General features: G+C 34.1%; 1 protein-coding gene across 1 annotated transcript; it reads left to right on the top strand.

Annotated features, from left to right (window-relative positions):
* Positions 1-6,650: 6,650 nt before the first annotated feature.
* On the top strand, positions 6,651-8,991 carry LOC109074934 (N-acetyltransferase family 8 member 7). The gene is made up of 2 exons (XM_042713687.1): positions 6,651-6,775; positions 8,115-8,991. Exons 1-2 carry the CDS (start codon positions 6,757-6,759, stop codon positions 8,804-8,806), a joined length of 711 nt encoding a protein of 236 aa, XP_042569621.1. The 5' UTR covers positions 6,651-6,756; the 3' UTR covers positions 8,807-8,991.
* The last annotated feature ends 7,990 nt before the right edge of the window (positions 8,992-16,981 follow it).

Genomic DNA, 16,981 nt, shown 5'->3' with positions numbered 1-16,981 from the left:
CCCATTTTTGATGATCCAAGAGTGACCCACTGCCAAGATGGTGACGGTCAGCTCCGCTTACTTTATGCTTCAAAAATGCTCTTCAGAAACTTACAGGTTACGTCACGGACACTGCATCCATGTTTTTATAGAGTCTATAGCTAAAACTTAGTGACTTTGCTCAGACAGGGTACAACTTCTGTCCTTTTTTTTGGGGGGGGAGGTTTTTCTTACCTTGTGATGTTCCCAGTGACCAGTCTACAAAAATTAGCTTATAATTCCTTACATTTTTTTTTATTCCTTACATTTATATAGCGCTTTTCTAGGCACTCAAAGCACTTTACATTGTCAGGGGGTATATGATCGTGGGGGGGCAGTGTGATGGATGCACCTGGATGATGCGATGGCAGCCATATTGCGCCAGAACGCCCACCACACACCAGCTTATTGGCGGAGAGGAGACAAGCAGCAGATATGGGGATTGTTAGGAGGCCATGATGGTCAGAGGCCAATGGGAGAATTTAGCAAGGATGCCGAGGTCCCATCTCTACTCTTTTCGAAAGACATCCTGGAATTTTTACTGACCACAGAGAGTCAGGACCTCAGTTTAAAGTCTCATCCAAAGGACGGCGCTTGTTAACAGTGTAGTGTCCCCATCACTACACTGGGGCGCTAGGACCCACATAGACCACAGGTTGAGCACCCCCTGCTGGCCTCACTAGCACCTCTTCCAGCAGCAACCTAGTTTTCTCAGGAGGTCTCCCATCCAGGTACTGACCAGGCTCAGCCCTGCTTAGCTTCAGTGGGAAACCGGTCTTGGGCTCCAGGGTGATATGGCTTATGTGTCTTATAGTGTTTTAATCACCTATTATTGGATTCAGTCTTTTTTGTCAGCTGGTTTTCTTTCATTTAGAACAGGTTTTGTATTTATTTTTGAAACTGATTAGTTGTGGGCCTCATTGATCTGCACTCGTGCATCTCAGTTTTTGAGTGAAAAAAAAAAAAAGCATTATTTGTGGGTAATTTTGGCAATATATGAAAATTGGGGGGGGGGGGGGTATGCACTGTTTATTACACTAGTGTGATAATGTTTACCGGGAAGTGTGTTTTGAAATGCTTATTGTACAAAATGGCACAAAGATACACTTAACAAACCTACAAAGATAGCTGATAACTATGCTATATTTATGCTATATTATTACCAAATACTGGATTCAGTTATTTTTTTTTTCTCAATTAGGACTTGTTTGTTAAAGTGGTTCAATTAAGCGTGGTTTAAGTGTCCAAATGATTTTGAAGACATGATGAATACCTTTAAAAAGAAAAGTTGTTTGCTAGAGTGTCAAAAACACTAATACTATTGTGAAATGTTGTCCATTAAAAATGTACACGGAAAGCAAAATGCTTCTTTAGCTATAGAGCTATTCAGTTTGTAATCCCAAAATCAGGAAGAGAATTGGCATTTTCAAGTCATGGGATCCCTTGGGAGATTCTCATGGCGTTTTATAATAGCTGTTTTCAAAGTATGTGTAAAATAATGTCTGTTGTTAACATTGTTCTACAACATGAATTAACCTAAAAATTTCCTTAAGAAATTAGGTAATTTAGTTATTTGTAGCATTATTTACTTTTACTAAAGATTCTTTTTTTACAAAAAGTTCAAAATTCTTTATTTTAGGACCGATATTGTGGAGAAATAATGTGTTTATATTACAGGAGCTGAGTTTCATCATTATCTGGTAAACAGCACGTTGCTTTTAATTCTCTCCCATGATTTCAGTGCAAAACTCATTAACTACCCAAAAAATAATTAGCATTACAGGGAAGAAAAAAAAAAAGAAAAAAAGAAAAGAAGCCCCAGAGGGAAAAAAGTTAAGCATTCAATGTTGTTTTTGTTTTTCTATTGTGAGACTCTGTATTTTAAGAACCAGGCTTTATTCAAGTGTCAAAAACAGAAGAGAGAGGGAGAGGGAAGATTTACACACTGAGTGAACAGTTGTGTGTGTGTGTGTGTATCAGTACAGCAGAGATCATGAGCGAAAGTTAGAAAGAGATGCAGAAGTTCACATACAAAGTGAACATTGTCATCATTTACTATTGTTCCAAACCTGTATGACTGTCTTTCTCGCACAGAAATGTTGGAATAATGTACATGTTGCTCTTTTCCATGCAATTACATTAATGGGGCCTGGAGCTTTCAAGCTTAAAAAAGGATGCAAAAGAACCATAAAAAAAAAAAATCAAAAGTGGCCTATATGACTTCTGTACAGAAGGCCTCTTCTGCCAGAATAATAATAATAAAAAAAAAGATAATTGTGATTTTTTTTTCCATCTCACAATTCAGACTTTTCCCTCAACTTTTTTCTCAGAACTGTAAGTCAAAATTGCAAGACATAAACTGTGAGAAAAAAAAAAAGTTTTATTTATTTTATTGTTTGTTTGTCCTCTGGCAGAAACAAAAGAAGTCAGAACTGTGAGATGTAAACTCAGAATTGACAGGAAAAGTCAGATTTGTGAGATATAAATTTGGAATGTGAAAAAAAAAATGTCTTTATACTTTATTAAAAGAGTTTATATAATACTAAAACAGTTTATATCTTACAATTTAGAATTTTTCTCAGAATTGCAAGACAAAAAGTCTGAATTGTGAGATAAAAAGGATGCAATTATGAGGAAAAAGTCAGAACTGCGAAACTCAGATTTCTGAGGGAATAAAATAGAATAAATGTGGAATTGCAGGGAAAAAAAATGTATATCTTGCAATTTTTTTTTTTTTTGTTTAATAATAAAAAAGTTGCAATTCTGAGGAAAAAGGTGAGAATTATGAGAAACTCGCAATTCAGAGAAAGAAGTAACAATTGTGAGATATTAACTTTTTTCAGGCTTTTTTCTTGAAAATTGCAAAAAAAAAAAAAAAAAAGAAAAAAAAAAAAAAAGGTTGATTGTGAGAAAGTCAAAATTACCTTTTTCATTTTGTGGTGGAAGCTTCCATACTTCTGAGCTACATACTGCATGTAAGAATTTTTGTTATTACAAAAACCTTTTGTGATTTACACACCTAAATTAAAGTTGCCTTTCTTTGACTGGAACATTAAATCAGAATGAATCATTCAGACTGGTCCAATTTAATGATTCATTGAAAAGATTGGAGTCTTGGACTCAAAAGAATGATTTGTTCAGAAATTGGACATTGCTACTTGTCTCGGGAACCAATTATTAACTTATGAATGCATCAAGTAGAGCAAATACGAATGTCAAGATTTTCAGTGAATGAGACTCTTTAGATCTGTAATACATCAACAGAAATCTTTAGAGCATGAGTCATTTGGTTCATTGTTATATTGGAGCTTTTGCTTTTTTGAAGCATTAAATCACTGGTCCCCTTCCACTGTAAATGCATGGAAAAAGATTCTCCTTTTGTGTTCCACAGAAGAAAGAAATTCATGAAGGTTTGAATGCGAGTAATTTTTTTTTTCTTTTTTTTTTTTTTTCCTTTCATGACCTATTCCTTTAAAATCACTTTATTCAAGTGTTACAAACAGAATGAACATGGGGAGATCCATGTGTTGAGTCAACCACTTTAAGGTCATAAAAACACTTGACAATGTTAAGATCAGGAATAAAAGATGATCCTTGCGTAGTCGCTTCATATAAATCAATACCATATAATCAGAGGTTGAAATATAGTTAGAATGAGCTTTAAGATGCTCTATAAATAACAACTGAGTTTTTAGATGATTTATTAATTAAATAAGTAAATAAATAAATAAATAGAGATTTGTTTTGTTTTTTTTTGTTTTGGTTGTTTTTAAATAGGTCACTGGATTTCTGAATATAAATATATCGGGACATATTCAGAAAGCACACGGGTTTGTGAAATGCCATCATAGCTTAACAGCAATTGCGTGTATTTATTCCAGTGAGATTTTGAGATCTGAGTGCCTTTTATGCGCTTATAAATGGAGGTGAAAGGTAACGTTAAATCTTTCAACACTGGGGCGGCCAAGCTCAGGCCCACCGTTAAGTGTACTGACGAACAATGGAAACTGAGCTAATATTTACAGAAGAGATAATGAGAAAAAGTGAAAATTGTCTAGTACAAATGAGGGATTTCTAACTGTGTGTTGAACAGTTGGTTAAACACACTGGGGCATGATGTCACAAAAAAAGGCCTACATGTAGAGTTTATGTATTTGAATTGGACATTAAATTTCCATCCATTTGGTTTACTAAGTCTTAACATAAATTACTAAACCTCATGTAATGCATATTTATCAGTCATACCTTAATGCAAGAGGTAGAAACAGGGTTTAACAGGTTCACAATAAGACTTCTTCACATTTGCATTTGTTCATCATTTTTTACTTTATATTTTACAATATGACTTTATATCTTACAAATGCAAAGTTATTTGTTATATCTGCTACTATATATCACAGATACAAAGTTTTGTTACATGTGAGATTTTATATGTCAAAATATGACTTTAAATTCCACAATTGGAAAGATTGGTAATATGTATGAGTTTAGAAACATATTTCTGCAATCAAAAATCAGTTTTATTATAGTTTTAACTATTTGGATCTATTTGATTTTATTTAAATAATCATATTTTTAAAATGCATTTATTCAGATTGCCTAGAATCAGCATAAATCTGTTAACTGTGATTAAAATAAAAATAAAAAAATTGTTCAGTTAAAAAGTATAAGCATGGCTAAAATATGGCTAACTGTGGAATAAGCAATATACAGTTTAACCCTAAAATCTATGTGATAGAATAAAATTTGGATTTACTGATGATAAACCTGCCTATTTTGCATCTAAAACACTTTCAGTTTATTAGGACTATTACATAAATCTTGTGTATTGATAAATATGCGCCACATTCAGTTTATTAGTTTGTTATGGATGGCAATTTTATGTACATTCCAAATACATGAATGACTTGACTCAAACTCTTATAGTTATTGAGATATAGCCGATGTGGCAACTTCCCTATGTGACAACTAGCCCCGGTCCCCCCTGTAATGTAAAACATGCACGCTAAGCCGGTTACTAAATGAAGTGCATGGGTTGGAAAGCTGTCTGTCCTCTGTAGCATGCAGCGTGATTGAGCGACAAGCAATCGGGTGTAATTTATGGGTCCATGGCACCTCAGAACGAACTAAAGGATTTCTAATTTAAATCTCATGTAAGGCGCCCGAAGATCCTAGAAGCATAAGAGTGCTTTCTGAGTCATTGTCATTGCCCTTGAAGCCACATCATTCACGAAAATCATCTATCTGGGTCTTCGCTGAACTGGGTAAATCTTCAGTGTTCTGTTTTCAATAACAGAATTTCAGCATTTATGCTTAAAGGGACAGTTCACCCAAAAAACATGAATATTCTTCATGTTGTTCCAAACCTGTGTGCTGTTATTCTTACTATAGGACACACAAAGAAAAAAACAGAAATTTGGTTGAGAAGCCTGTTTTTATTGTTGTTATATATATGTGTGTTTTTATTCATATACATACTGTACACACACATATATATAAACATACACACACACACACACACACAATATACATTTGCACCACAGCCTATATGTTTAAGCCTAGTGTATTGATTGTAATGCATCTTTAAAAGCGCTTATTCAATGTCACTAGTTAGTCACACTTATCTGAACTCTTGCGATTAAAACCCAGGTCACATTTAGCAGCCCTACAAACTCATTGAGATATGCAGCTCCATGTCTGATCCAGTGAGGCATGCATATGAGGACCTCATTACACAGTCAGGCCAAGATTATAGAGCTGATTTGATTAAATACTAGCGAGACGCTGAATATGAGTGTATGTGTGGATATCCACACGAACAAATCAGCTACAGTGTGAGGACCATGCAGTCAACAATCCCGGCTTAAAATAGTGTCTTAAGCAATAATCTCTCAATGCTTAAAAAGATTTGCTCACAGTATATCTCACATTTGTAACTCTTCCTTTAATTTATAACTTTATATCTCAGTTGCAAGTTACTTCTCATATTTATGATTTTATTTTTCAATTACATATTTTTTTTTTTTGCTTTATACCTCACATTTTACTTTATCTTACAATTCTGAAAATTATGTCTTGTATTTATGATTTTATACTGTATCTCACAATATTACTTTAGATCTCAATTTCAAAGTTGTTTGTTGCATTTTTGGCTTTATTTCTTACTATAATCTTTATATCTCACAACTGCAAAGTTAATTGTTATATTTTTGGCCTTATATCTCACAATATGCCCTTATACAGTATCTCACAATTGCAAAGTTATTTCTCATATTTATTATTTTACATCCCACAATATGAATTTCTATCTCACAATTGCAAAGATATGTCATATTTGTGGCTTTAGATCTCAAATTTACTAAATTATTGATTATGTTTTTGAGTTTATATCTCACAATTACAAATACTTAATTTGTAATTAAAATCTTAATTTCTGGTAATTATGACTGATAGTTGGATTTTGATCTTGAAAAACAAAAAAAAAAACATCAAAATGATGGATAGCTTGAAATCTAATAAATGTAAACCGGTTTCTATGAGTGCTTGGGACAGGTATGAGTGGTCCTCTGTGTGTGTTTGTGTGTGTGTGTGTGTGTGTGTGTGTGTGTGTGTGTGTGTGTGTGTGTTGAACACACTCCATTTCTTTCCCTAAGCTGCTCTGTAAATGGGTATTTGTCTCATACTGTGGCTAAAGTTCACAGATTGCGTGAGGAGGTAAGGCGGCGTAGAGCAGCAGCGATGGAACAGAAAAGCAGCTGTAAGTGAACTTTTTCTCTGTATGAATGTGTTGAGAAAGGTGTCTCAAAGGTGCTAATGCAATTAGCATGCAAGGACTGAAATAGCTTATGCTTTGGTGAATTATTAAAAATTGCAGTTTGCTGTGGCACAATTCATTATTTTTCAGATTCAGATTGTGAATTCAAGGCTGTTGCGGGGGTTCACACTGAATGGCATGTTTCCCAATTGTGAAACATTCTTTTATTATAATGTCTGAAGTTTGTTGATCATATACAATGAACAGACATTCCAAAAAAAAAAAAAAAGATTATTTTCATTCAACTAATTTATTCCAATTAAGTTATTTATTTTATTAAATTTTCATTTTATTTTATGATTTTATTCATATGTGATTTTTCAGTTAAATGTCATATAATTTTACACATATTTCACAAAATCAGGTGATTTTACAAACCACAAGTTATTTATTTAGATTGATTTTGAAATGTTTCACCTGTGCAAATTAAAGCTTCATATGCTCTTCTCAGATGTGAAACATGACAAAACACATTATTTTGATGTCTATAATTCATGTTTTAATTTTTAATTATTATTTTAGTATAATTGATGTACTATGATAATTTTTGTTAATATTTTCAATTAGCATGTACTTTGTTTTCTGTTTGCACTTTTATTTTAGGTCAAATTTTGTGATTTTGTTGTATATTTGTCATTTCATTTTTTTGTTATTTTTTTTAATGTCTATATATTTCATGAAGTTTTAGTTTTTAGTTATTTTAGTTTAATTAATATAGCATATAACATTTGTTAATATTTTGAATTAGATTTTATTTTCATATTTTCTGTTTGCATTTTAGTTTTGGTTCATTTTTGTAATTTTGTTGTGGGATTGTCATTTTTATGCTTTTTAATATATGTATATAGTTTTCATTAAGTTTTAGTTTTTAGTTATTTTCATTGATATTACTATAGTTTTTGTTAATTTATATATTATAGTTTTTGTTAATATTTTGAATTAAATTTTTTTTATTGTTTTCTTTGCTCTTTCATTTGTTTTTTTATGTGCTTTGTCATTTGTATTTATATTTTTTATTTATGTATTTTTTTTTAAATGTCTACATAGTTTGCATTGTTGTAACTTTTTAGTACATCTACTTAAACTACATAAAAATGTGTAATGTTGGCATAACAAATAGCAGAAATAAAAAATATATGTCAAATTATGAAACTGTTGTCATGGTCAAAGTTAACGATAATAACCCTAATAAATAATCCTTCCTCCTGCGTATAACTGCATGACTTTCCGCAGAAGTTGTCAGAATCAAATTGAATCCCTGTTTTTTGTACCTCTCTTGCAGTGAAGAGTGTAATCAGGCCCTACAAGCCCACAGATAAGTCTGCTGTTGTCTCTCTCTTCCGGTTTGGGATTCTGGAGCACGTCTACCCAGCATTCTTCAAAGCCATGAGTCATCCGGACCACATTGGCATGACCCTCAGCATCTCCATTGCCGGATATGTGCTCGGAGGATGCTCATACTTCCAGGCCGTGCTCTTCGGAGGAGCCTGGTCTTGTTTGGTTTACTATTGCTGCCACGAGATTTATGATGCCTACCTCAGGAGGAAGCTAGAGGCGGAAATGGCTGATATTCAGGCCAACTTCATGGATAGCCAGGCGAATGGTTTCTGGGTGGTGGAGATGGAGGTGAACGGGAAGTCAAAGGTGGCCGGGCTGCTGGCTGCAGTAAAGAGTGACGGATGGGACACAGATGCGGGCAATGCACCATCTCTAGAGGTGTTTCAGTTGGTCGTGTCCTTCAGCCAGAGACGTAAAGGTTTGGGAACCCAGCTGGTCGAAACGGCCGTGGAGTTTTGTAAGGAGCAGGGACTTTCTCGAGTTATCGTAGAGATCAGCTCCCCACAAACCACAGCCATTTCGCTTTTCCGCAAACTTGGCTTTATTGTAACGTCCGTAAACAGCAACACACACGCTAACCATTTGGTATCAAAACTGGCCCGGATCAAAGTGATACAAATGGAAAAGCATCTTTAAAATGCTATGTTGAAGCCTTGCAAAAATTGTTTAGATTTTTATCCCATATTCACCCATTTGAACATCCCTCATCGAACAAGACTATATTCTCACTCCAAAGTCAATCAAACAGCAATGGCAGTTTAAATTAAATATTGTTTGTTTGCTTTTTTGGCTTGGTTTCTTTGTTATATGGAATCTAAACAAAAGCCACTACCAATAAACAATACAAATATTATAGTTTCATGCCTGAACTATACATATATTTATTTATATTGTTTATAGATCACTGTTACTAGTACTTATAGTCAGTGTTAAGTGTTAAAGGCTTGCAGAAATGTTTATATTTGTATCTTATATTCACACATTTGACCATTCCTAAGCAATCAGTACTATATTCATGCTCTGAAAACAATCAAAACGCAATGCAAAATTAATATATATATATTTTTTTTATTTTAGCCTGATTTCTTCATACTTTCATATGGCATCCAAACAAACCCCACAAGCAACAAACAATACAAATTTAATAGTTTGCTCTCTTGACCATTAGTAATGTATAATAAATAGAAGCTGAGGTGTAAAAATATATATGAACTACTTGTAGCTTTCAGGAAAAGGCTGGATCTCATTGCTCCAGATGAATTTGTGCCAGCTGACACATAAGACCATACTAAAATCTGAAAATACCACTGAATTGCAAAACCAGAGAAAGCGGCTGGAGGTTTAACATTCTTGCAGGCACAATGACATTGTGAGCTTATTGTGTAGATTAGAATAAAAGGTCTAGTGTTTAATGTAATTGGGCGTAAAATCCATGTTCAGTTAGTTTACTAGCTTGTGTAAAATAAATTTTCATGCAACTTGTTAAACATCAAACATGGTTTAAACCTTGTGTATGGTTCATTTGGGACCTGATAAATGCAAACTATGCAGACAGTTTGTGATGAAAAAAAATGAAAGGCCGTTCACTTATCTTGAGTTGCTGACTTTTAGAGGAACTTCAGAGGACCAGCTCACCGCAGACACTGAAACTAAATGGTGAGCAAGCGATCTCATTGGCTGCAGAATCAGCAGAGGCCAATCAGCTCGCAGCGTGCAGCAAATGATGTGATTGCTAGCAGATTGCATGTAAAGAACCAATTAAAGTTTTATGACTTAACTAGATATGTAGATATTTTTTTTAGTTGCATATGAACCTACATGTATTGATTTATAAGAAATAAGCTTACGTGTGTGTGTGTGTGTGTGTGTGTGTGTGTGTGTGTGTGTGTGTGTGTGTGTGTGTGCGTGCACATATATAGCACCAGTATATGCATTTGTACAGTTACATATAATAATTTTGTTGTTGTTGCAGCCTAATATAAAGATGGACACTTTTTGTTTTATCCAGCTGTATTTACTGGATAAAATTTCTAAGTGCAACAGATAGCATCCAAGTGAAAGATATAAACACCAACATGTCAGAATAATAATAATAATGAGGATAATTATTGTATTAATGAGTATATTATTTTTTATATTAATAATAGTAGTATTAATGATTGTAAAAACAGAAACGCGTTGGAAATATGATCATCCCCCTCCTAAAAATGACTCGTAAACTCAATCAGGTGTTGATCACCTTCTCAATGACACAACAAACCATTTGACTTTAAATTGTGATCAGCTGTGCTCATTTTTACCAGCTCAGCATGAAAAGGTCTTTCCTGGAGCATTTAAGTCCTTGGTAGTGCAACTGAAGCAAACAGTCAACTATGGGTGGCAAGACACTGTCAAAAGGTCTCCGGGATAAAGTTGTGGACATGCACAAAAACGTTTCAAAGGCTTTATCAATGCTTAGAAGCACAGTGAAGTCTATTATTAAGAAGTGGAAGGTGGTACAACACAGACCCACCCTTTATCAGGACGTCACTCCAAACTGGATGAAAGAGCAGGAGGAAACTGGTCAGAGAAGAGACCAAGAGGCCTACAGCGACTCTGAATCAGCTCCAGGAATTTATGACAAACAGTGGTTATTGTGTGCATGTGACAACAATATCACAAATTCTCCACAAATGTGGCTTGTATGGGAGGGCTGCAAGAAAAAAGTCACTCCTCAAGAAAGGCCACATGCAGTCAGACTGAGTTTTGCCAAAACACACCTTAAAGATTCTGAGGCAGATGAGACTAAAATTGAATTATTTGGCCTCAACACCAACCAATATGACTGGTGGAAATCCAGTCCAGCTCGGCATCCAAATAACAGCATTCCCGCAGTAAAGCATGGAGGTGGTGATGTCCTGTTATGGGGAGTTTCTCTGCAGCAGGGACTGGAGCACTTGTCAGGATATAAGGAAAAAATGGATGGGGCAAAATACTGTCACTTTCATCCAAATCTGCTGTCCTCTGCCAGAAAGTTGTCAATGGGAAGGAGGTTTACTTTCCAACATGACAATGACCCAAAGCACACAGCAGAACTGAGCACAAAGTCTTTAAAGGAGTAAAAGGTGAATGTCCTTGCATGGCCTCGTCAGAGCCCATACTTAAACCCCACTGAAGATCTGTGGAATGACTCGAAAGACTGCACTCCACATACACACACCATTAAACTGAACTGAACTTGAGCAGTTCTACAAAGAAGAGTGCACTCTTAAAAATAAAGGTGCTTCACGATGCCATAGAAGAACCTTTTTTTCTATGGCATCGCTGTGAATAACCTTTTGAAGCACCTTTATTTTTAAGAGAGTATAGATGTGTAAAGTTAGTAGAGACAAATCCTAACAGACTAAAGGCTGTAATTAAAGTAAAAGGTTTTTCAACAAAATACTAACACAAGGGGGTGATTCTTTTTCAACTCTGTGATTCTGCTTTTTGATTTTTTTTTTTTTCTGACATGTAGGTGTTTATCTTTCACTTGGAGGTTATCTGTTGCACTGAGTAAATATAACTGGATAAAATAAAAACAGGAATAAATTACATTTGAATGTATATTAAAACAGAAAAGATTTATCTTTAATTGTAATAATATTTATAATAAATATTTATAAGAATATATATTTTTTTCCAAATACAATATATGAATGCACAGTAGATGTAGTATATGCATTTTTACAATTGGCTATATAAAAAAAAAGATATTTATACATATATAGACGCACACATTTGGATTAATAATTAGATATCCAGGGTTTACATGCATGTATTCAGATAAATATCCTCATAATATACATCAAAGTATTCTTTCTCAGATGTATGCTGTGGTCAGCTGAGATGTGCTCGTATTACTAGACAGAGCGCAGACATCATTCACCCACTCAGGTCTTGTCAGACGGTATTAAAGTGCTGTCCAGTCTGCAGGTGATGATCTGAGCACTGCTGAGCCACTTTCAGCCACTCGGGAGGGGAATTAGCCTGTATAATGACTCCCATCATTATTATTCACACCATGCATAAGGATAGGTTTTTAAATAATTGTCTAAATTGCACATCATGACTCTAATGCATGCATATGCACATATAAATAAGGGACACACGTAATGTCAGGTCGGATAATGCCGTAGTGTCAATGCTGAATAATTGGCAAGCGTCCAGCTGTGTGACTCTGCATTTTGGAGGCATTTACAGCTTGGACAAGCTTGATATTATTCAATCAGTTGATTAGGTTCCTCTATACTCCATGCTAACATGGCACTAAGATTATTTATGTACTGGATGGTTACTTGCTGGCCAAAGTCAAAAGGTTGAGTCCATATCACTATGTAGGGTCAATAGTGATGCTCAAACAAGCCAAGCAACATTTACATAGATTTTTAGAGTTTTTACTTTTTAGGGGGTATACTATAAATGTGTATTTTTTATAGTTGTCTCTGCATATTAAGCTGCAGAAATACACATAACCTCTAAATAGAAAGGCCATTTCATATATTTTCATCTTTTAGCAGACATTGAAGAGGCGAGATAAAGGAGGGATGAGAGATGCAAAAAACACATTTCTCTTTAATGAACTCACCCATGGGTTTAAGAGGGAACACAGAAAAACTTGCGCGCACACACACACGTTGCTGAGTGTGAGGCGAGTGTTGAACGGCAATTAATTCTCAAATTCCTTTTCATGTTTAATGTGAATTTTAGGGGTGCAAGTCAATTGAACTGGTTAATTTTCTACATTTTATTATTATCATTATTATTATTATTATTATAAATTATAATATAAGAGGAGAAATATAAATAAAATATTTTAGTTGTGCCATTTTTAGTTTTAGTTTTTTTCAGTTGATTAAAAATTAAAATAGTTTGTTATTTAGTTTAATACTTATTTCAGTTAACATTTATTTTATTTCAAGCAATGAAAATGTCTTTTTTTACAGGTTTTCTTTTAGTTCCAGTTTTAGTTTTTTATGGTTTTAATTTGAAAACTTTTGTTTTAAAATTGTTTACATTTTAAATTGTTTTGATTGCTTCTATTGCCCTCATTTGTAAGTCACTTTGGATGAAATTGTGCAAAATGTAAATGTAATTGTAATGTAAAACTACAACAACTATAATAATAATAATAATAATAATAATAATAATAATAATAATAATTATTATTATTATTATTATTATTATTATTATTATTATTATTAATTGTAAAAATAAATACATAAAATTATTTATAGCACTCTTTTGCTATTCTGCTTCATTACCAATTTTTGTATGTGACAAAGTGATTTACAGAAGTTTTTTTTTTGTTGGGTTTTTTTTTTTTTTTTTGTCAGTCATATTCGCCAGCATACTGTGTGACAGCAGGATATGGATCACTAGATTCTGTGATTTCACAATAGAAGATGTCTTCAGTCAGGCTTCAAAGACACTAGAGGGTCACTTTAAGGTCACTTTTTGAAGGAAAGTTCAGGTCTGTGACTTTCTATGAACGTGTTCTCCTCAAAAGCTTGTCAGATCTGAAAATAATGGTATCAGACAGATGTGACTTATAGAATAGGACCCAGACAAACCCAAGCTGGATGCTGTGATCAGTGTTCAAAATGAATTAGACACCACTTTAGCTGTCATGGTTGAGGAGAAAATACTGCAAAAAATATTTTGGTTTCATTTCTGAACTTGTGTGACCGGGGACTTTTGTATTGCTTGTCATGTTGTACATTGGTTAAGCAGCAGGAAAAGCTCTGAAATTGATTCATGCTTGAAGAAAAACAGCAGTGGGGAGGAAATAATATTATGGCCATGAATTTGTTCCCACAACTTATTCATTTGTTTCCTTGTTTTGTTTTGTTTTAGTTTGTTTTTGTTTTTGTTTTAGGAACAAATTAGTATAATGTGGCCAATAAATGACAGAGCTAATTGAGAAAATGTGGCCTCAAATTAATAAATAATAGGAACAAATCAGTGTTATCTTAGTTTCATTCAGATACTATTATAGTTTTAATTCATATTTTGAATCCTTTTTTATTTTTACATTTTCTATATTAATTTTATATATATTATGTTATATATGTGTGTGTGTGTGTGTGTGTGTGTGTGTGTGTGTGTTTTCTTTTCTTTTTCTTTTTTTTTTGTGGCCACAATACAGATATGTCTTTGTCCTGCAAGTCACATACCTAAATAAGTAAATAAAGAAATGCATAAATAAATAAATGCATACATACATAAATTAAGCAAACTTTAGAAAAGAAAAGATCAATTAAAATTGTTTCTAAATCTTAAATTAATCAAGTAAATACATAAAAATTGAATCCAATACAATCTAACTCAAGAGCCAGCAAGATCTTTTTGTCACTGTTTCTAAATCTTAAATTAATCACAAATGCTCTTAACTAATTGTAAATATATATATATTATATATATATATATTATATATATATATATATATATAGGTGCAGTAAAGATTCCCTGGGGAACAATTCCACTCATTCTCTGCTATAGGAAAGTTAGAATTGTATAAACTTGTTAAATCTTCAAAACAAACAACATGTATGTTAGACCCTATACCATCTAATGCCGGTGTCCTGACATTTTAACCTACCCATCAGATTTTCCTACCAGTGTTTACTGTGCATGCACACAGCAATATTGCATCCTTTTTCTCATGCTAGGGTAGGTTTAGGGTTATGGTAACCATAACCAAAACCATAATTTTATCGACAGCATTTTTCGTTGTCGAATTGTACTACCCATTAAATTTCCTACCTCCCATTAAAACAGTGGGTAGTACAATTCGACAACGAAAAATGCTGTCGATAAAATTGTGGTTTATTAACATCTACACATACCATAACCCTAAACCTACCCTTAGAGTAATGCAAATACAGTAATTATGTGTTATATTCGCGGTTGAAGCTAGAAGGGATACATTTACAGAAAACCAACAATAAATATATTTTTTCTACCTATTAGAATGTGTTTTATTAAAGTCTATACCTATCCCAACCCTAAACCTACCCTTAGTGATGCAGATACATTAAATGTTGTTTAGCATGAGAAAAAGGATGCAATATTGCTGTGCGCATGCGCGGTAAACACTGGTAGGAAAATCTGATGGGAAGGATAAAATGTCAGGACACCGGACCTTTGAAAAAGTACTAACTCGCGAGCAGGGACTTTCTAAGGAGCATTTTTTTTACCCATAACTTTATTTAGATCCTGGTTCATGTGGTGGAAGCACACAGAGTACCAGCCCAAAGTCCCTAGTTCCTGAGTAAAGTTCCAGCGGTGGAAACGTGGCTTAAGCTACTAAAAGAGGTGCTTCCTAAAGTCATAGATCCTCTTCTGAATATTATTAATTTGTCATTGTCATAAGGATACGTCCCAAAAACCTTAAAACTTGTTGTTATTAAGCCTCTCATTAAAAAAAAAAAAAAAAAAAAAACACAACTTGATCCTAGAGAATTTGTTATACAGACCCATCTCAAATCTCCCTTTTCGGTCAAAGATACTAGAAAAGGCAGTCTCCTCACAACTATGTTCTATTTAGAGAAAAAATGGTATCTGTGAGGATTTCCAGTCAGGTTTCAGACCGTACCATAGTGCCGAGACTGCTCTCATCAGAGTTACAAATGACCTGCTCTTATCATTCAATCGTGGTTGTATTTCTCTATTGGTGCTATGGATCTTATCACTGTATTTCACACTATTGACCACAACATTCTTTTGAATATACTAGAAAATTATGTTGGCATTAGTGGAATTGAAGTGGCATGGTTCAAATCTTACTTATCTGACTGTCATCAATTTGTAGCAGTGAATGATGAAATATCATGTCATTCACAAGTACAGTATGGAGTGCCACAAGGCTCAGTATTAGGACAGTTGCTTTTCATGCTTTACATGCTACCTTTGGGTGATATCAAACATAATTTTTTCATCTTAAAAATATATCTGAATTACGTCCTATGCTCTCAAGGTCAAATGCAGACATGTTAATTCACTCGTTTATGACCTTAAGGGAAGATTATTGTAATGCTTTATTGGGTGGTTGCACTGCAAGCTTAATAAACCCTTGCCCTTGAGCAAGGCACCGAACCTCCAACTGCTCCCCGGGCGCTGCAGCATAAATGGCTTCCCACTGCTCTGCGTGTGTGTGTGTGTTCACTACTGTGTGTGTGCACTTTGGATGGGTTAAATGCAGGGCACAAATTTTGAGTATGGGTCACCATACTTGGTTGTATGTCACGTCACTTTTTTTTTTTGCTTCTGAATCCGAAAAAATTATCCATCCATCATAAAACTATTCCACACAGCTGTGGGGTGTTAATAAAGGCCTTCTGAAGTGAAACAAATTTTTAATAAAAATGTTGATTCTTAAGACTGTATAAACTCTAATGACCAGCTTCCAGTCGCTCAAGCAGGCGCGTTCACAACAAGACAGCCGGGCGTATTACGTAGGTGTAACGAAAGTAGCATTTGAAAGTTGCTGCAGATGAAATATAACATTGAATATTCTTTCATCAGGTTAGAAATAATTTTTCACTCAAACCCCTTTCTCTACTTGTCTGTCGGTCTCACATATAAACCATGTTTGTGGTTTTACACTTTAAATGTGTGTTTGTAGTTCTAATTGAATCCTCGTCCAATGCACAGTGTTGTAGGGAATAGAAGCCATTAGTGTGCGCATCGATCTGCACTTCAAATTCTAACCGGAAGTAGTAGACCATCTGGGAATCTTTGGCATACTACTTTCAACATACTACAGTTTGAGACATATTTATTCTATTTTCG

Source organism: Cyprinus carpio, chromosome A23 (genome assembly GCF_018340385.1).
Source record: "Cyprinus carpio isolate SPL01 chromosome A23, ASM1834038v1, whole genome shotgun sequence".
Taxonomy (NCBI): domain Eukaryota; kingdom Metazoa; phylum Chordata; class Actinopteri; order Cypriniformes; family Cyprinidae; genus Cyprinus; species Cyprinus carpio.
The sequence above is the reverse complement of the archived record's forward strand: the minus strand, read 5'-3'. Positions and strand labels throughout refer to the sequence as shown.